The sequence below is a fragment of the Anser anser genome, assembly GCF_964211835.1.
Source record: "Anser anser genome assembly, chromosome: 21".
NCBI classification, from domain to species: domain Eukaryota; kingdom Metazoa; phylum Chordata; class Aves; order Anseriformes; family Anatidae; genus Anser; species Anser anser.
The window spans coordinates 1269216-1287546 of NC_139742.1; the positions used below are offsets into that span (position 1 = coordinate 1269216).

General features: G+C 63.1%; 4 protein-coding genes across 6 annotated transcripts; all 4 read right to left on the reverse strand.

Annotated features, from left to right (window-relative positions):
* Positions 1–1143: 1143 nt before the first annotated feature.
* Positions 1144–4701, reverse strand: LOC310885014 (extracellular fatty acid-binding protein-like). Its single transcript, XM_083807729.1, has 7 exons — positions 4544–4701; positions 4087–4226; positions 3355–3425; positions 2837–2947; positions 2259–2360; positions 1957–1982; positions 1144–1344 (listed from the first exon to the last, which is right to left on the reverse strand). Exons 1-6 carry the CDS (start codon positions 4628–4630, stop codon positions 1957–1959), a joined length of 537 nt encoding a protein of 178 aa, XP_083663855.1. The 5' UTR covers positions 4631–4701; the 3' UTR covers positions 1144–1344.
* Positions 4702–5802: 1101 nt separating this feature from the next.
* LOC310885013 (lipocalin-15-like) lies at positions 5803–8266 on the reverse strand. Its single transcript, XM_083807728.1, has 6 exons — positions 8071–8266; positions 7386–7525; positions 7093–7163; positions 6715–6828; positions 6179–6280; positions 5803–6065 (listed from the first exon to the last, which is right to left on the reverse strand). Exons 1-6 carry the CDS (start codon positions 8164–8166, stop codon positions 6040–6042), a joined length of 549 nt encoding a protein of 182 aa, XP_083663854.1. The 5' UTR covers positions 8167–8266; the 3' UTR covers positions 5803–6039.
* Positions 8267–8979: 713 nt separating this feature from the next.
* LOC310884962 (lipocalin-like) lies at positions 8980–11850 on the reverse strand. Of its 2 annotated transcripts, none has more exons than XM_083807557.1 (7): positions 11643–11850; positions 10547–10686; positions 10289–10365; positions 9982–10095; positions 9651–9752; positions 9430–9455; positions 8980–9132 (listed from the first exon to the last, which is right to left on the reverse strand). In XM_083807557.1, the coding sequence occupies exons 1-6, from the start codon at positions 11739–11741 to the stop codon at positions 9430–9432; spliced, it is 558 nt and encodes a 185-aa protein (XP_083663683.1). In that variant the 5' UTR covers positions 11742–11850; the 3' UTR covers positions 8980–9132. The 2 variants fall into 2 exon arrangements, with proteins under 2 accessions (XP_083663683.1, XP_083663682.1); XM_083807556.1 differs by having other exon boundaries at positions 8980–9136.
* A 2662-nt stretch (positions 11851–14512) lies between these two features.
* C8G (complement C8 gamma chain) lies at positions 14513–18160 on the reverse strand. Of its 2 annotated transcripts, XM_083807553.1 has the most exons (7): positions 17915–18151; positions 17443–17582; positions 16762–16832; positions 16355–16462; positions 15563–15664; positions 15245–15283; positions 14513–14792 (listed from the first exon to the last, which is right to left on the reverse strand). In XM_083807553.1, the coding sequence occupies exons 1-7, from the start codon at positions 18044–18046 to the stop codon at positions 14779–14781; spliced, it is 606 nt and encodes a 201-aa protein (XP_083663679.1). In that variant the 5' UTR covers positions 18047–18151; the 3' UTR covers positions 14513–14778. The 2 variants fall into 2 exon arrangements, with proteins under 2 accessions (XP_083663679.1, XP_083663680.1); XM_083807554.1 differs by lacking the exon at positions 15245–15283 and having other exon boundaries at positions 14643–14792; positions 17915–18160.
* Between the last annotated feature and the right edge of the window lie 171 nt (positions 18161–18331).

The window sequence follows — 18331 nt, forward strand, 5'->3', positions numbered from 1 at the left end:
TCTGCTCACAGAGGCCACCCCTGCAGCCCCCTGCTACCAAAATCTTGCCATATAAACCCAATACAAGAACTCATTGAGAGCAGCCCTGCAGAGAACGACTTGGGGGTTCTGGTCAATAAAAAACTCAGCGTGAGCCGGCAGCATGCACTTGCAGCCCAGAAGGCCAACTGCATCCTGTGCTGCATCAACAGAGGGGTGGGCAGCAGGGGAGGGAGGGGATTGTGCCTCTCTGCTCTTCTCGGCAGAAGAAGGATGTGGAGCTGTTAGAGTGGGTCCAGAGGAGGGCCACAAAGATGATCAAGGGGCTGGAGCACCTCTCCTATGAAGAAAGGCTGAGAGACATCTGGGGCTGTTCAGCTTGGAGAAGGCTTTCTGCAGCTTTTCAGTACTTAAAGGTGGCTTATAAAAAGATGGAGAGCAACTTTTTGCTCGGGCAAATAATGATAGGACAAGGGGGAATGGTTTTAAATTAAAAGAAGGGTGATTTAGATTAAAGGTTAGGAGGAAATTCTTCACTCAGAGGGTGGTGAGGCACTGGAACAGGTTGCCCCGAGAGGTTGTGGATGCCCTATCTCTGGAGGTGTTCAAGGCCAGGTTGTATGGGGCCATGGCCAACCTGGTCTAGTGGGTGGCATCCCTGCCCATGGCAGGGGTGTTGGAACCAGATGATCTTTAATGTCCTTTCCAACTCAAGCCATTCTATGATTCTATGCTTTGGGGCTCACAGGGTCATGCTGCTTTTCTGGGCTTGGATCCAGAGGCATACCTTCAGATACCCACACCTCCCACCAGCCCTGGGAGCACTGCAGCCAAGGGGCTGAGAGGGCCTAGAGCCAAGCCTTGTCCCTGCCCTGGCCCAGCCTGAGCTGGTGCATGAGCTGGGCTTCAGATGATCAGGGGGCTGCAGTCGCAGCAGGGTGAGCAGAGGAAAGGTCATTTGGGGAGTGGACATGGCCACAGGTCCTTCACCCCTTGCCTCACGTCACCCTGGCTGTGGTCCTGCTCCAGGAGCCAGCCCAGACCCTCGGGCTGCTGGGCTCCGAGAAGGCGCTTGCTCGGGTGAGCTCACTGCACGATCACCCCTGGTTGTTCCCCATCCACCAACCCCTTTAGGACAACAAGAGGCAGCACATGCCCAGACACTCCAGATTCTCCCCAGATGCCTACAACAAGCTCTTGGGGGGGGTTCTCTTTATTTGGGTGAAATGGAGGGACGATGTACTGGAGAAGCAGGAGATGCATCAGAGCCCTGAAGAGGGATAGCAGAGCAGCAGCCTGGAGCTTTGGCACATGGGTCTTGCCGCGCCTGGGGAGCAGGAGCATTATCCAGTCATCCTGTGCCTCCTAGAAAACAACCAGGAGAGGTGGGCTGAGTATTTAAGGTGGGGAGGCCAACAGAGTGGGCAGGGCAGGGCTCTCCACCAGGACCAGTGTTTCCTCTTCCAGCTCTCCCCAGGTCTGTAGGCTTCAGCCATCTCCAGGGATGGGTTCCTAGCCTACCCCCGCAACAGAATGTGCACTGGGGTGGTGGGAAATAATATGCTAGGGCTGTCTAGTGGGCCAACAACCTCTACATTTCACATGGTGAGATATCAACCCAATTTCTTGCTAGTTTTGCTGATTCACCACAGTGAGTTCCCCTTGGTAAGAATCAGCGTTTTGGACCTTGCTGCTGGATGAGCTCAGTAGCTGTTTCTCCACTGAGCTGGTGGGTTTTGGTTCAGGTGTCCTTGCCCACTGTCAGGCAGCTGCATCTCCATCAGGGGGCCCTGTGCCCACTGCTGCAGAGCAGCTCCAAGAGAAATGGTCCTACCTGGGTGTGACCGCCAGCACAGGTTCAAACAACTCGGTCTCCAGAGTAATGCGAGGAGTTCATGGTGGCCCTTGTTGGGGCACCAAGGGGGAAATTTTCAGGTGAGGACATTACAAATGCTGTGTTGCACTGCAACAACTCACCTATGGTTCATCAACTCTGCATTCATCTGTGAAAATAAAGAGAAAGGCTGAGTGCAGGGCTGTGGTCTGGCTAGTCCCATTTAGCACCCACAGAAGGAGGCAGACAACCAGAGATGGACTTGAGTAAGGCAGAAGTCATAGCATGCCAAGCCAGAGCACCCCTTATCACTGGCACTCTCCTGGCTGCCCACCCCATGCAGCGATGGCCATGACAACCAAACAAGCCCCTGCAGCACATTCAGGCTCCCCATAAGGACTGAGCCAGCCTGGCTGGTGTGAACACGGTGCTGGGCCATGCTCACCCTGGCTGGGCAGCATCTTGATCATCTCGTCGGTGAAGCTCTGCTCCTTGGCAAACCTTCTGAACAGTGCCATGACCGCGGGGCTCACCTCCTGTCTTCTGCCTGAAGTCAAGGACAGGAGTTAGGTCGGTGGGATGCACGATGACCCCTTGGGGGGCAGGAGGTGGTGGTGGAGTTCCCAGGGAGCAAGGGACCTCCAGCTGGGTGCCTGGGCATGCCATTCACCTTCCCATGGGCCAAGACAAAGCACATGGGCTGGCACCGGTGTCCCCAGGCACCACAGCATCTCTTCCCCTAGTTCCCATTTCCACAGCTTCTGACCCTCCCTTGCAGCAGGACCCCCACTCTTTGCTCCATTTTGCCAAGAGTCTTACCTAAGGCTGTGGACTCCTGGCACAGAGCAGAAGCCTGAGACCCAGCCCCAAACTGCAGCCCCTTTCCCCTCCCCTCCCCTCTGTGTGTGGCCAAGCAGCAGCACTGCCCCCCTCCTGCACCAGAGCTAGCACATGGGCAGGGGTGATGCGAGGTGTCCCCAGGACCCCTGAGCCCTCGTCCCGCCAGTCGGACTGGGCACGCACTGTAGAGCCTCAGCATGTGCAAGGTCTTCCCGTCCTTCACCCTGGTTGCAAAGATTACTGCGTAGCTCTTGTAGTCAGTGTCCAGCACCTGTACCATTTTATCGCCTCCCTCTGAAAAAGGACATGGAGCAAAGTGAAAAATTAATTATGTTCCCCTGAGAGCTCCTGTAAGGACTGTAAGAGTGTGAATGCCTGTGCATCGAGCCAAGGGGCCTGACCTAGCCAGACCCTATTTCTGCTGCACCCCCCCCTCCCAGCTTTTTCTCTTGGAAAGGCTCCTCCAAAAGCCTAGGGGAGCCCACAGATGATGGCACAGCAGAGTGACCGGGGATGGCCACTGCAGGCGGCAGAGCAGCCTAAGCAATTTTGGACTAGCTCTTGGGCTGGGGACAGGGGAAACCACTGCTGCTTTGTCCCCTGGGAGCAGCCATCCACAGCCCTGCTGCAGATTGACCCTGCATCAGCCAGGTGAGTGAGGGATGCACCCCTGCCCCTGCCAGGACCCTGTCCTCACTCACCTGAGAGGTAGACTTCACCCTCGTCACTGGTCTTCTTGAAGATTGTCTCCCGTCTCCTACACCCCTCCGGTCTGCAAGGCAGGGAAGGACGCTTTGTCGCGAATCCTCAAGGCATGCTCAGAGCCAGCTGGGTTTGTCCCTGCAAGAGGCTGGGGCATCACCGTGCCCAGCTGGTTCCCTGCCCTGGGACAACGGCTCTGGTGTTGTCAGCTCAAATGCGTGAGGTGCTGTTAGGGGAGGGGGTGGTATGGCTGAGGGGGATGGATGGCTGCCATTCCCACAGCAATGGGTGCCTGGGCTGCCAGAGCGGGGTGCTGGCACCCGAGAGTCCTGTGGGTCTCATGGGCACTTCCTTGCTCTCACTCTGATCTGGTGGGATGAGGCCAGCCCTAATGAGGAGGCTCTGTGCTGTCCCTTATCGGCACGCAGCAGGGTGGCTCAGCCTCCATGCTGGGACCCTGCCCTGTGCCCACACTGCTGCCAGGCTGCCTGCTCTGCCCTGTGCCCTGCGGCCGCTGGCTCCCTGCTTCTACTGGACAGCCTGGGGCAGCACTGGGGCCCCAGGGTCTCCATGGCCCAGCTCTCCCGAGTTCAAACCTGTGGCTGCTGTCAGCTGGTGTCCCTGATTCAGCCCCTGCCCAGATCTCTTGGGGTGCTGGCTAGAGGTACCTGCATGCAGACCCGGAGAGAGTCCTTCAGCGAAGCCCGAGGAGAAAAGCATCTGGCACTTACGTGAGAGCTGCAAATGAGACCTTCAGCTTGTCCTCCCCCAGGACAGAGAGGCTGGCCATCACCATCTTCAGCCTATCCTTCTCACGGAGGTAGAACTCGGAGTTGGAGGCCAGAGCAACGACGTACCATTTCCCTGCAATCTGGCAGCATAGATGGGCTGTAAGTCCAGAGAACCAGGCAGGACCTGTCCCTTTTTGGGAGCCAAGTGGCCAGGACACCCGCAAACTCCCACGGCACCCAGGCCACGGTGCCTGCATCCCATCCGGGCACCTAAATCCCTGTTGGATCCCTCTGCTGGCGCTGGGTAACTGTCCTCACCTGGGTGTCCGGTGCTCATAGACAGCACAGCCAGCAGTGGCTGCAGCATCCCCAGCCACCCCCAGCCTCCAAACACCGCTCCTGCCCCCACCCTGGTGACCAGAGACCGCGCTTCCCTCCCTGGGGTGCTGCGTGTCACCTTGCTCCTGTCCGGCCCCGCAGCCCCAGCCTCTGCACGCAGCAAGCAGAGCAGTGCCAGCCCCAGGCTCAGCACCACCGTCCTCATCTTGCGCAGCCTCCTGTGGTGTCACCGCGGGATGGGAGCGGTGCCGGGGCTCTGGCTTTATAGCGCCGTGCTGCCCCCGCCCCGCGCTGCGTGCTGCTGTTGGCCTGCGGCGAGGTGGTGGCTTGGGAGGGCTGAAACCATCCCAAGGTAAACAGCGTCTTACAGAAGGAAGAAAGTGTTGCAAGCCCCGAGGAGGGATCTGAGTAGCGGGGTTGCAGGACCGCTATTGCACCACAGACAAAAATGAAGATTTTCCCGTATTTTACGTCTCTTGTGAAAGAACAAAAGTACTTCTTGTTTCCCTTGCCGGGAGGAGCAGGGAGGTCCTTCCCAGCACGTAGCCTGCGGGCAGCACTGCCACGGCAGTGACACCAAGCCTGGGTGCCAGCGCAGGGTGCCAGTGACGCTGGTTCCTGTCACTGCCGAGCGTCCCCTCCATGCCAGGGTGTGCTGTGCCCAGGCTCCAAAGGGCTCCGGGGATCACAGCCCCAGGCGGGTCCGTGCTGCCTCCTCACAGCCCCGTGCCTGGCTGGGCACTGAGGGACTCCCCTTCCCTGGCCACCATTTGCTGGGGCCTGGGGGGGTGTGGGGGGGAAGGGGCAGGGGCTGCCTCCACGCTGCGGGAGGAGGGGGACTGGAGGCAGGGCTCTGCCACCCCTGGGGCTCATTGCAGCATGGCTAGAGGGTGCTGGCAGACACCTGTGGGGGTCTCTGAGCAGACATGGCACGGTCCCACTCCCCCCTGGGCAGGTCTGAGTGCCCCGGGGCAGGGGCTCAGCAGGGACCTGGGTGTCCTGGGGATGAGAAGCCCATACGGATCCAGAGCCCGTGCAGCAGGGCCATGCAGGCTGCCTGCTCAGCCCTGCCTGCTGCCCACCCTGCTGGGCTGCCTGGTCAACACCGTTCGTTCATCCCCTGCCCAAATCCTCAGTGGTTCCCCCAGTGCACCTCCTTCCCCAGCCTCTGTGCGTGCGCGTGCACACACACCCACACCCACACCCACATCCACAGACACCCCCCCGCCCCCCACACACACACCAGTCTCCATGCTGTGTTCTGCAAACCATGAAGCAAAGGAGCCCCCAGACTGCCCTGTGGTTGGGTCCAGGGCTGCTGGGCTCAGGGTGCCTGGCAGCACCCTCAGTCCTGCCAACAACAGCAGCGAGTTCTGGTGCGGCTTCTGCACCTGTTTATTTCAGCAGGAGAGGTGTGCTCCTGGTGCAGAGCAGCAGGTCTGGCAGAGGATGGGAAGGGGTACCGGGGCGGGGGGGGGGAGCTGAGCCTGGACTCCACCAGCTCTGGAGGGCACAGTTCTTGTGCCAGCCCCTCAGCTGCAGGAAGGCAGGACAGACGGACGAAGGATTAGCAGGGACTGGGGGGCCGTTCAGCCCAGCTTCCCCCGGCCACGCTCATGCGAGAGCCTTGGTGCACTGATCTGTTAAACCGAAAGAAAGCCGTGAGTGTGCTCCCACATGGAGAGCCCCAAGCACCTGTGGAGCCTCCCGGTGCAGAGGGAACGTGCGGGCCAACCCCATCCCTGGCACTCACCCGACTGTGGCAGGATGGCCAGCATGTCCTCAGTCAGGCCCACAGAGTGGGAGAGCTCTTTGAACTTCTGCAGGAGCTGGGGGCTCACATCCTGCTTCCTTGCTGCAGCAAGACACCCAAGGTGAAGGCTGGTGAGCGAGGGAGCCCAGCAGGCGCAGGACAGCCGCCGGGTACCCCACGGCCATGCCAGGCTGGCAGCAAGGGGGTACAACCCCCACCCCAGATGAGTGAACGCCCCCCCGGGGCTGCGCACCCACCCACCCAGCTCCGAGCAGAGCAGCTGGCAGCTCTGGGGGTCTGCAGCCTGACCGAAACACTACAGGCAAGGATCTGGTGGAAACCAGAGTAAACTGGGGATTTTGGTGGTGCAATGTTTCATTCACCCCAAGGTGAATTCCTGGGGTGTGGCTCGGTGCCGGCACACTGGGGTGCCGATCGGTGGCCCTGGGTGGCGATGGGGAGCACTGACCCTGCCACCCACCACTGCCCGTGGCCCAGCCCAGCCCTGGGGTGCCCATCCCCGCTGCGACACCCACTGTAGAGCTGCAGCATGGTGCTGGGCTCCTGGCCGCGGTCCCTCAGGGTGTACACGATGGCGTAGTGCTGGTAGTCCGTTTCCATCACGCGCAGGTCCGTTTTTTCTTGATTTTCTGAAAGGACCCCAGACAGCGCCCGGTCAGGTGACGCGACGCAGGGCCCTGGCCCAAATGTGCCCCACTGGGGTCTGAGAAGCGAACTGCTGCCTCTGAGCCAGCAGCTGTGTGCAATTCGGCTGAGCTGCTGCCTGCTCGCGGCCTGACCCTCACCAAGCGATGGAGGCAGAGGGGCCAAACCCGCCTCCCGCTGTCCCCTGGGCATGGAGGGGACCTGTGCTGCCTGTCCTGCATTTTTGGGGTCCCTCTGCCCACACATACCTGTGCTGGTGTAGTGCCCTGCCTGCCCACTCTTCTGGAAGAGCAGCTTAACCTTTTTGCATTCTTCTGGCCTGGAAGGAGAAAATTGGAACAGCAAACATTGCTCGAAGCCAGCGTGGCGGCAGGACGGTGTGGCAGGGCAGCGTGGCAGGGCAGCAGCATCTGCAGGACTATGCTGCCCACCCAGCTGCAGCCACAGGCAGGGCAGTGCCTGGCCCAAGGGGAACACCACGTGCACCAAATCAATCTGCAGCAGAGCCCACCACAGCCGCGCAAGAGAGCTGGGCACTCACAGGGGGAAGATAGCCTCCATAGCCAGGTGCCCCTCCGGCGTGAAGCTGATGGTGGCGATGGATGACTTCATCTTGTCCTTCATGCTCAGGAACACGGGGCAGTTGGAAATGGCAGCCGCGATGTGCCACCTCCCTGCAAACTGCAGCAAGCCATCACCAGCGGGGTTCGGGAAAGATGTGGGGGACCTGCCACGGGGAACCTGTCACATGCTATGGGGACCTGCCCTCCCATCGGAGGACCTGACAGCCTGTGGTAGGGGACCTGCCACCCTCCGCAAGGACCTGCCTCCTGCTGTAGGGACCAGCCAAGCCTAACATGGGGACCCGTCACCTGCTTGTGTGCAGAGCACTGCCTGTCCTGTGCCAGGGTGGTGGCATGGAGTCCCCCCATATTCTCTGGGAAAGCTCCGAATTTCTGGCACCATCGCAGCCCCAGGGTGTATCCCCGCAGTGGGGCCATCACTGGGACTGCCCATTGTGGCAGGAGATGGGCTACAGTCGTCCAGGACTGACCTGGTTTTGCACAAGCATCCATGGCCTCGCAGCAACAGCCCTGGAGCAGACTCTGAGCTGGGACTGGGGGGTGCCCAGGGGTGCCCAGGACCAGGGGGTGCCCGGGGACGCAGCACAGTCACCCTGCCCCAGCCCAGACAGGACTGGCCAGGTTGGCACCCTGTGCTGTTACCTTCCCCATGTTGAAGTCCAGCTGCACAGGGACCTCGGCACCTGCCCTCAGCAGGCAGAGCAGGGCCAGCACCAGGCTCGGCAGCACTGTGGTCATCCTTGCTCCGGCGTCTGGATACGGGCTGGAGAGGCTACGCAGTCCTGCCTCTTCTCACGCCCACCTTTATAGCCCCCACTGCTGGCAGCAGTCCCTGCCCACCCCCCCTTTATGCAACAGGTTACACAAGAGCACTGATAACTTGTACCCGTGTTAGGTGACAGCTTTGGCCCCTTCCCAGTTTAATTGCCCAGTCCCAACTGAATGCAGCCTTGTGTGAGACCCAGCACAGAGCATGTTCGGGACTGGGCAACGTCCTGTGCTGGTGGGGTGTCCAGGGACGGGGACACGGGCACAGAGGGTGCCCTCACCACTCCCCTCCTGGCTGTCATGTTCTGGCCACAGGGTCTGGCCGTGTCAGGATGGGTCCTGTCTCAAGGAGGAGGGCGGCTGGGCTGGGGTTTTAGCCTGGGGTCGAGCTGCAGCCCAGTGCCCTTGGGAACAGACCCTGCTCCCCGCCCAGTTTTGGAGACCCCCCCTGCAATCACCCATTGCCCCATCCCCATGCTGCCAGCCTGCTCTCTGGAGGGGAAACTGGGGCAGAGAAGCTGGAACTGCCCAGAGTGATTGAGAGGGCAAATTGGAGCTGATCCCTGCAGCTGGTCCCAGCCCTGGGAGCCTTTCATCCCCAGACAGGACAAGTTTCATGGCCAGGCAGCACCCCACAAGCACACATGGGGTCTGAATGCAGCAGCCCTCCCCCCCCCCCCCCCCCCGCTGCAGCCCCCTCCCCACAAGCCCAAGCAAGGGAGACCTCGGAAGGGCCCATCAGGGTGCCCCCCCACAATGACCCAGAAGACATGGTCAAGGAGCTGGTGTTTTATATGGGCTTTAATGGGGGTGAGGGTACAGGCATGGGGTGCAAAGCCAGGAAGTGAAGGTGGATAGATACGGTGCTGGGGACAGGATGGGGCTGCCACCACCTTGCAGCGCTCTTGGGGCTCCGGTCGGCAGCAGCTGGTGGGTCTGCCTGGAAGAGAGGGGAGGCGAGCATGGCTGAGCGGGCAGGCGGGGGGCATACGGGGTGCTGGTGGCCCTGGCAGCCCCACACTGAGGGGGCAGGCACCCACCATCCAGAGCCACCCCATGGGGATGCGGTGGGACCCGCCGCAGGGGGATGGGAGATATCCCAGCAAGAGGAGCTGGGCTGCGGCTGAGCAGCCTGATGGGCTGGAAGAGGCAGGGGTTCCGCGGGATGGGGAGGCTCAGGGCACCCCCAGCCCCCCCAGAGCTGGTCTGAGCTCCAGCAAGGGCAGGACTCACCTAGGCAGCCTCTGCCATGCACTTGTCTGTAGGAAGAAGAAAAGCAGAAATCAGCCCCTCCATGGGGTGGGGACAGCGTCAGGACCTGGTGTGGGGCTCGCCCCAGCACACCCCTCTGAGGACCCCCACCTCTGTCCAGAGGCACTGGGGGCTGAACCACGGTGCCCGGACATGTGGGCTCTCTGCTCCCCGCTGCCCCCTCTGTTTCCGCCTGCTCTTACCTGTCTGAGGCAGGATGAGGATCTCTTCATCCGTCAGACCCTGCTCCTTGGAGAACTGGGTGAACCTCTCCAGGCGCTCGGGACTGAGCTCCTTAGTCCGGCCTGCAGCCAAAAGCAGGGTTAGAGGTGGCCCCTGTCCCTTGCAGGATGGCCCCAGGGCATGGGAAATCCATGAAGGACTTGGCAGGGGCCAAGGAAGGGGGACCCTACCCAGCCATGCCATGGGCTGTCCTGCTGCCCCCTCCCGTGGGATAGATCCCCACCAAAACACCCTGGGGGCCCCATCTGCCAAGGCGCAGGGGGGCTGGCATGGGGGCTGGCAAGGACGTACTGTAGAGCAGCACCATGGTGGAGGTGCCGGTGCTCTTGGAGATCCGGGTGGCCACCAAAGCATACTCATCATAGTTGGTCTCCACCACGCGGATGTCGTGTTTGCTGCCCCAGCCTGCGAAGGATGGAATGGGCACATCTCAGCCCCCAGCACCGAGCCCAGACCCCACAGGGGAGCCACAGACTCCTGCAGGGTGTGAGCCGCCCCGAGGTGTCCTGGCTGGGGCAGGAGCACGGGCTGCACCCCAGCTCCGTCCTGCCCTGCCAGAGGAGGTGCCAGGAGCCCCGCGGTGGGGTCGGATGCTCACGTGGGCTGGTGTAGCTGAACCGCCCGGGCTGCTCCGTCTTGATGTAAAGGCTGTTCCTCTTCTCGCACTGGTCACCCCTGGGGAGCACAGCACAAGAATGTCAGCGGGGCTGGAGGAGGCTGGAGCTCAGCCTGCACACAGCCCCAGGCACAGCACTGCTGCCCCACCCCCAGCGCCCACACACCAGCCCGGGAGCAGAGAGCACCCAGAGCTGCCCCCACGTCCCCCACAGCTTGCCCCCCTGCCGCCTGCTCGTACTTGGGGTAGGTGGAGTTGACTTCCAGGTTGCCATCTGCGGTGACAGCGATGACCGTGGTGCACATCTTCATCAGGTGCTTCTTGTCCTTGAACCAGTTGGAGCTGGAGGCCAGGCCGATGCTGTACCATCTCCCCGTGAGCTGCACATAACCTCTGCTCAGCGTGGGGCCGGGTGCCCCAGCCCAGCCCATCTCTCCCGTCCCTGCCAGCCTGGGCCTTGTGGCAGGACCGTGCCCGGAGTCCTCACCCCCCCAGGAGCTGCTACAGCCCTCGATGTCCACAAAGCCCAACGTGAGCCCTGGTTAATGACATGCCTTTCGCTGCCCATCACTCAGGGGTTTTCCTTCCCATGCGCCCTGGTGGAAGGATAGGACCACCCAGACCAGAAACGCTGTTTGCATCTGTCCATGGCACAAGGAAGGGGTCAGGACCATGGTCCAGCCCAGACTGGGGCCAGCATGGACGTGCCTCCATCCCTATCACCTCCCTAGGGTGGCCGTGCCCCCCAGCAGAGCACCCCTGGAGGACCTGGCAGCATGACCCCTCCTGCAGCTCAGTGGGACCCCAGGGCTCTCCTTGCTGTGTTGTGCCCACTGTGGAGGGAGGAAGGGCCTTGCTGACACCCTGAGCATGCCAGTACCCAGAGGTTGGGAGGGGAGAGGGGTGTGTAGGCTCCGCTGGCACAACAGCCTGTGTTTTTTGGGGTCCTGGACTGGGGGTGGGTGGGCTCTGCTGGGGAGGGAGATCCATGGCCCACCTCCGCACTGCCTATCAAACTCAGCTTGCTTTCCTCAGTCCCCTCTCCAAAATTCCTGTGCATCTATGGACACCCCACGGCACAGGAGGCAGGCTGGCCCCACATTTGCTCTGTCCTACCCCACAGGCTGGATCCTGGATCCTGCATCCCCTTCAGAGCCAGCAAACTGAGGTCCCCAGGGACAGGGGATGAAGATGCATCAGGTGCCCCCCCTCCTCCCTGCACCTGGAAAGGCTGGCCCCTAACCCATCAATAACCCCCTCTCTGCACGGTCTTGGGGAGACGAGCGTCCCGCACGCCCCGGCCCCCACGCAGGTGAGGCCGGTCGGGCTGGGTCACCTTGTCCTGCTGGAAGTTGGCTTGTATTGGAATGTTGTCCTGTGCGTGCAGTGCCCCGAGCAGGGCCAGCCCCAGGATGCTGAGCAGTGTGGCTTGCATGTCCCCGGTGCCTGCTTTCCCCGAGCCGAGCCGAGCCGAGCTGAGCAGGAGCTGAGCCGAGCCGAGTGGGAGGTGCAGTCAGTGCTGCAGTGCTGGACACTCTGCTGAGCCCCTATTTATGGGCAGGCAGTACAGCGGTCCCGGGGGGCCTGTGCTTTGGGCAGGCCAGCCCGTCTCCCCCCGTGCTGTTATGCAAGCAAGAGCAGGGGCGAGAGCTGAATCCAAAGGGCAGGCTGGGAACCTGCAAAAATTTCCCTCCTGTTGATATTACATGTTTGCCTTGGGATGCCAAACTGCTCCGCAGCAAAAACACAGCTTGCAGCCAGCTCGCTGGCTGTCCCTGCCCCCAGAGCTGCAGAGTGCTGGGAATGGGGGGGAGCAGTGCTGCCACCGGCACAGGCAGGGGGCTGGGGATGCCAGAGGGGCAGCACTGCGGGTCAGGGCTCGCTGGCTGCCCGCTTTGCAGAACTCGGACTTGGAGAGGTGCCCAAGCAAGGCAGAGGGAACACCAAGTACCTACTGAGTCCTGATCGGACCTGTGGGACTCATAGGCACCTTTGGGTGCTCCCATGGGACACCCCCCCAAAATCCCAAATCCATCCCTGCATTGCCTGAAACAGCACCTCGGTTGCCACGTGCCGGGGTGAGCCCCACCAGGATGCAGCTGTGGAGCACCCTGAGGGTGTGCAGAGGGGTGCTGGGGGACACTGCGGCCAGCGGGGAGCCAGACCCCAGTGGCCAGCTCCCCAGACAACAGCACACAGCCAGAAGGACCTCCCCCACGCCACCCAGCAGCCAAGAGGAGCTGCGCTGGGGACACCCTGAGCACCCCCAGCCCTCGTGCTGCGGGTCGTCACTGGGTGTCAGCAGTGGTTCCCACGGGGCTGGGACAGGGCTGGCTGCACAGGACACAGCACCAGCCTGGCCGTGCTGCCCCAGGGCCATGGCTCTGGCAGGCGCTTGTGCTGCCAGCCTGCAGCTCTCCCTGCAGCACGGCCCTGCCAAGGATCTTTACGTAAGGAGCGTGTTTTCACAACAGCTGTTTTTTCCCTCCCTGCAGCCCACCCTGCTTGACCGCCTGAGCACATTCCCTTCCCCGCATCCAGCTGCGAGCCCGGCCTGCCCTGCACAACACGTGCTGGGAGCCGAGCTGGCCCCAGCTCTGTGGATTTAATAAACCAAAACAAAAGCGGATCTGGGTAGGACTGAACATCATAAGAGCGGGACAGAGCCGCTGCATGCCAGTCTCAGGCTCAGCCTTGGTACGAGTCCATCCTCAGCTGGTGTGGGTGCATGCCATGGGCCCTCGGGGTGCTGGGTGCTGGAAAGAGCTCTATCCATTGGGAAGCGGAAGCATGGGGCACTCACGTGGGTCCCCACTGTTCTGTGCTGTGCATGGACACGGAGCTGCCCTGATTCCCTGCTAGGGTGGCATGAGGGGACCCAAGGGCCCCCCTCACTCAGCTCTTTTGGGGTGGCAAAGCTGGGTGCTGGCCCACGGCAAGCCCAGGAGTGCAGGGGCACTGACAGCAACACGAGACAGGCACAGCTGCAGCGCCTGGGCATCTGCACCCTACAAACAAGTTCACCCCAGACACATGGGCTGGGCAGGAACTCCACTGCTGTGCCGCGTCTCCACCACGACACAGGCACTTCTGGGGAGCAGCCCTGCGGCTGGGTACAGCGCGCTGTACCAGAGGGGCTGGGGACATCCAGACCGCGCGGCGCAGCAGGCTCGGAGGCAGCCTGGGGGGTCTGTAAGCGCAGCTGGACGCGGCCGCCCTACACGTGGGCAGCGGGGACAGTGGCTGGCTTCGGGCGAGTCACGTGGCGGTTCCTTACATAAGTCCCTGATAAACAACATGTGTTACCAGTTCCCACTAAGATTGCAAAATGCCGGTGCTGAGGGCGGGGTGCTGCTCCCACCCCAGGGGCTGCGGATCAGCCTGCCGGGGGCGGGGGGGGGGGGCTATAGGGAAGGGGCTTTCCAGCTTCCTGCATCAGCAGAAATGGCCAGGGGCTGCTCTGGGGGCTGTGCCCCTTGCCCTCCAACCTCCCTGCCTGCACCACGGGGGTTGGCACCGCTCACCCAAAACAGCCCCGGCTAGGCTGCACGTCAGGCTGGGGGGGCGGTCCTGCACCCCCAGGGTTAACCCTGCGGCCCTGGGCCAAGCCCCTGCAGAGAACAGCGTGCTCAAGGGATGCCCCCAGCCTGGCCATACAGTTCAGCCAGGCAATGCTATGGGTCTGGCTCAAATGGCAGCAGCCCCTTGGGGACCGTGGTCCCCAGTGCAGGGGCAGGGGCATGGTTTCTTTTACTGCCCCGGTGACTCTGGGAACGGGAAGCAGGACTGCTGCAGGGCTGTGGTTTCCTTCCCTGGGGTCCCCGAGGAGAAGAGCTGATCCAGCACAGGTCCCCAGTGCCCCCCAAGTCCTCCCAGCCTACAGCACCACGTGCGCTCCCCAGGCCATGCTGCCATGGGCTACTGGGCAATCTGGGCTTTTTCTCACTCGGCCAGGCTACACTACAGCACTGCAGAGTAAATCAGGAAATGTCACTGTTCCTGCCTTACTGTTGCATGGTTCAGGTGAGGTTCAGGGAAAGGACAAGGGGCTGTGGGGTCCTTGGGGACAGGAGGGGGCTACACGGCTCCCAGCACCACACTGACTCCCCCCAGGCCACTAGCAGTGAGCCAGGGCGCAGCTGTGGCACCAGCAGGCTCAGCCCAGGGTGGAGGCAGTGCTGGGGCAGTTGAGAAGTGACTTGCCTGTACACAGACCCTTTTCTTGTGTTTATTGGAGTCTTGCTGGCTGCTGCAGGGCACTGGGGTGAAGGATGCAAAGCCATGGGGGGACGCAACAAGGTCAGGCAGGGGGGCTGCCAGTGCAGCTGGAGGAGCTGGGGAGCCCCAAGGGCTGCTGTACAGCAGCGAGGTCTGGCCAGGCCCCAGCTCGTCCCTGCCCGTCCCTGTGTCTGTAGGCAGCTGGATGAGGTGAGGGATCAGTTCTGGGCATGTCCTGGCAACTCTGCCTCCATCTAGAGCTTCATTTCTGGAAGAGAAAGAGAAGTGCTGAGGGGCTGGGGGAGATGTCAGAGACCAGTGCCAGGGCTGGAGACTCACCTCAGCCCACCCAAGCACCAACAACAAATGACGGAGCTGTCCCCAGGGACACGAGCACTCACCACACATTGTCCCCATAACAGAGCACCCCATCCCAGACCCTCACCCCACAAAATGCCAGCACAGACCCCACTAGGCTCAGCCTGACCCACACAGGGGCCAAAATGGGCTTTGCTTCTCCAGGGTGCAGCCGATGGCCATCCTGGGTGATGTTCTGCCACCTCCTTGCCCCACACCAGGGTGAGGAAGGACTCCCCATCCCATGCCGGACCACCACTGCTAGGGCAGGACCACAGGGCTGTGGCAGCATGAGGCTGTGCAGCCTGTGCCAAGGCTGGTGCGTGCCAGCGGCCAATGCATTGCCTGGGATCCGCAGCTCACCGTTGAGAATGTGGAACTCATCTGCGGAGTCACAAAACCCTGCAAGAGAGAGAGCCCGAAGCCGTCACCCTGCCCAGTCACAACAGCCACGCACCCCAGGGACACCACAGGCTATAGTCCTGTCCTTGCATCCTTGTCCCCTGGGGAGAGCACGGTGTGGGCTGTATGTGACACGGGGACACCAGCTGCTCAGACACACGTGGATATGCCTTCCCTCCCCATGCCGGTGGTGCCAGACCCCAAACCCCAGTGCTGGACCCCCCAGGTGAAGCCATCCTCGCAGGTGCCCCTGCTCCTGGGTGACCACGTGGCACCCACCGTACGTGGGGAAGTAGTAGGTCACGTCTTCACTCAGGCCCACAGCCCTGGCGCGCTGCTCGAACTTGTCCGCAATGGCATCGCTGACCTTGCTGCTCCGTCCTGCGTGGGCAGGGAAACACCACCGTCAGCCTCACAGTCCTGCCTGTCCCTGCCCCTACTCCCTGGGCCTCCCACAGCCGGGCTCGGGGCCAAAGGGATTTTCAGCTCAGAAAAGACGGCTACAAAACCCTGCCGCTATGAGAGCTGTTTCTGCTGGCATGCTGGGGAAAATCTGCGGTTTCCCGGGGTGAAATGGCCGTTTGCCCGCCCGCGGAGCTGGTGCAGGCAGGCAGGGGGCCACAGGCAGCGAGTGGGCAGGCTGGCACCCCTGCATAGCCAAGCAAATGGATTCATTCGCCTTGTGGGATCTGCCCCGGCCAGAACAGGGGTTGCTCCAGGGAGATTCCCCTTGCTCTCCCCCATGCAGCATTTGGGGACAAAACTCTCCCCATGGGAACATGATCCCAGCCCTGCGTCTGGGTCCTTGGCAGCTCTGCAGGGCATCCCCTGCACACAGCACGGTGTCCCACCCCCTGTGCCACCCAGCCCAGCTCCCCCAAGTCCCCTGGCAGTCCCAATGGCTTGTGTGTGCCGGGTGTCATTCCCCCCCCCCCCCCCCCCCCCCAGCACAGCACGGGGCTCTGGAGAGGGAGCAGCCCCTCGTCCCAAGCCCCCGGCAGCGTGACTGATGTGGGGCAGCGCTGCCCTGCACGAGGCACAGGCATCCCCGAGCCCCAGACGCCGACTCACCATAGAGCTTGACGGAGATGCTCTGGCCCTTCTGGTAATAGAGGATGGCGTAGCTGCTGTGGTCTGTCTCTGCCACCACCACGTCCACCTTGCTGCCGTAGCCACGGCCTGGGGAGGTTCTGGTTAGCCCGGGCACCGTCCAAAGCCCTCATGTCACCGCCAGAGGGCACAAAGGGTGTAAATCAGGGCTAGAGCAGGTACATCCCCGCTGGGCTTTTGTTCCCCACCAGCCCGCAGCACTGCCTGTGACAGCATGTGGCACTGGGACGCTTTCAGACCGCAGAGCTGGCATACTGGGAGCGCACCACGGGAGAGGACACCGGTGCCAAAGCCCTGCCAGGAGCAGGAGGGGGTCCAGCTCCGTGGCCTCCACGGCCCCCACGCCACCCCAGCCCAGTCCCCCTCACCCTTCAGGAAGAAGCGTCCACGCAGCCCAGCAGGGAGGTAGCGCTGCCTGATCTCCCAGCACATCCCATCCCTGTACGGGGAGGGAAGGATGTTGGTGCAGGATGGAGAGGTCCCTGCCCCCAGCCCCACGCCCCTGCCCTTCCTGCTTTCCACGGCGCACACTGGACATGCTTCCTCCACTGAGGAGGGGATGTGAAGGGACGTCCGATAACCCACCAAGCCCCTCCCTGCAGCTCTGAGCCTGGCTCAGCCCATCAAACCCCTGACACCCTGCTCAGCTGGGTCATCCCGTGGCCAGCGAAGCGCCCACGGACATGGACTCACCGTCAGTTGTGGCGGCCCTTGAGAGCCAGTCCCTGACCAGGTGGCTGTAGAGGCACCGCGTGCCTGCTTGGTGCCTCGGTTTCCCCAGGCTGGCTGCCTCCCACCCTGCCCAGCCTGGCCACCCCAAGCCAACCTCGGGCTGGCGGCCACGCCGCTTGCAGGCTGCCAGTCCCGCCACAACCAGGACTTCCAGCACAAAACATCCCAGAGGAGATCCGCCCCCCTGCACTGTTCCAGGTCAGTTCTCTCCCGGCGTGGAGCCCGTGGCCAGGCACTGGCCCTGCCCCAGCCTGCCTGCAGCTTCCCTGTCCCCGTTCCTGTCCCGCCCGGTGGCCCCAGCTGCCAGCATCACTCACAGCTTCTTGAAGGTGCTGACCGTCAGGCTCTGCCCGTCCGGGACAGCCACTGTCACCGCCGTGGCCTCCAGCTGGTGGCTGTGCTCTGCCAGGTAGCCGCAGCGGGAGGCCACGCCGACCAGGAACCACCGCCCTGCCAGCTGCAAGGCACAGGGCTGGTGTCCTCTGCCCGGCCAGCACCACGGCGCGCCACCGCCCCGAGGTGCCACCGCCCCGCTGCCCCGAGCACCCACCAGCCCAAGCTCCCGTTGTCCGTGGCACCATCGCTTGGCACCTCTGCCTGCGGCTGCCCGCACCCCAGGGCGCAGAGGCGGCTGTGGGAGCCAGAGGTGCCGTGGGACGGCCCCTGCCCGGCACGGGGCTCCCCACTGAGGTCGCTGCCCCCACGCCTGCCCCGTGGGGCAGCTCTGCAGGAAACCCCAGCCCCGGGGCGGGCGGCGCTCAGGGCCGAGCCAGGCGCCCCCGGCCTCACCTGGGGGAGGCTGAGGTGCTCCGCGACCGCCACCTTCTCCAGGGGGCTCTGGGGAGGGGGCGGCCGCCGGCCGTGCCCCTGCGGCGCGGCGAGGAGCAGGCCGAGGAGCAGCAGGGCGCGCGGGGCGGCCATGGCGCGGGCAGCGGCCGCTCTGCCGGGAAGCGGCGGGGCCGGGAGGGCACGGGGTCAGCGGGCACCGGGAGCCCTGCCAGGCCGACTGCGGCCGGCGGGGCCTCCCCGGGGGCGGCGGCCGAGGGGGGTCCGGGCACGGGGCGGGGCGGGGCGGGGGTCCCCTGGGGCACCGCGTGCCTCGGCGGCCCCGGGCGGCCCCGGGGAGACCCGGGCCCGCGGGGGGCGGGGCTTTGTGGAGAGGGGCGGGGCTTTGTGGAGAGGGGCGGGGCTTTGTGGAGAGGGGCG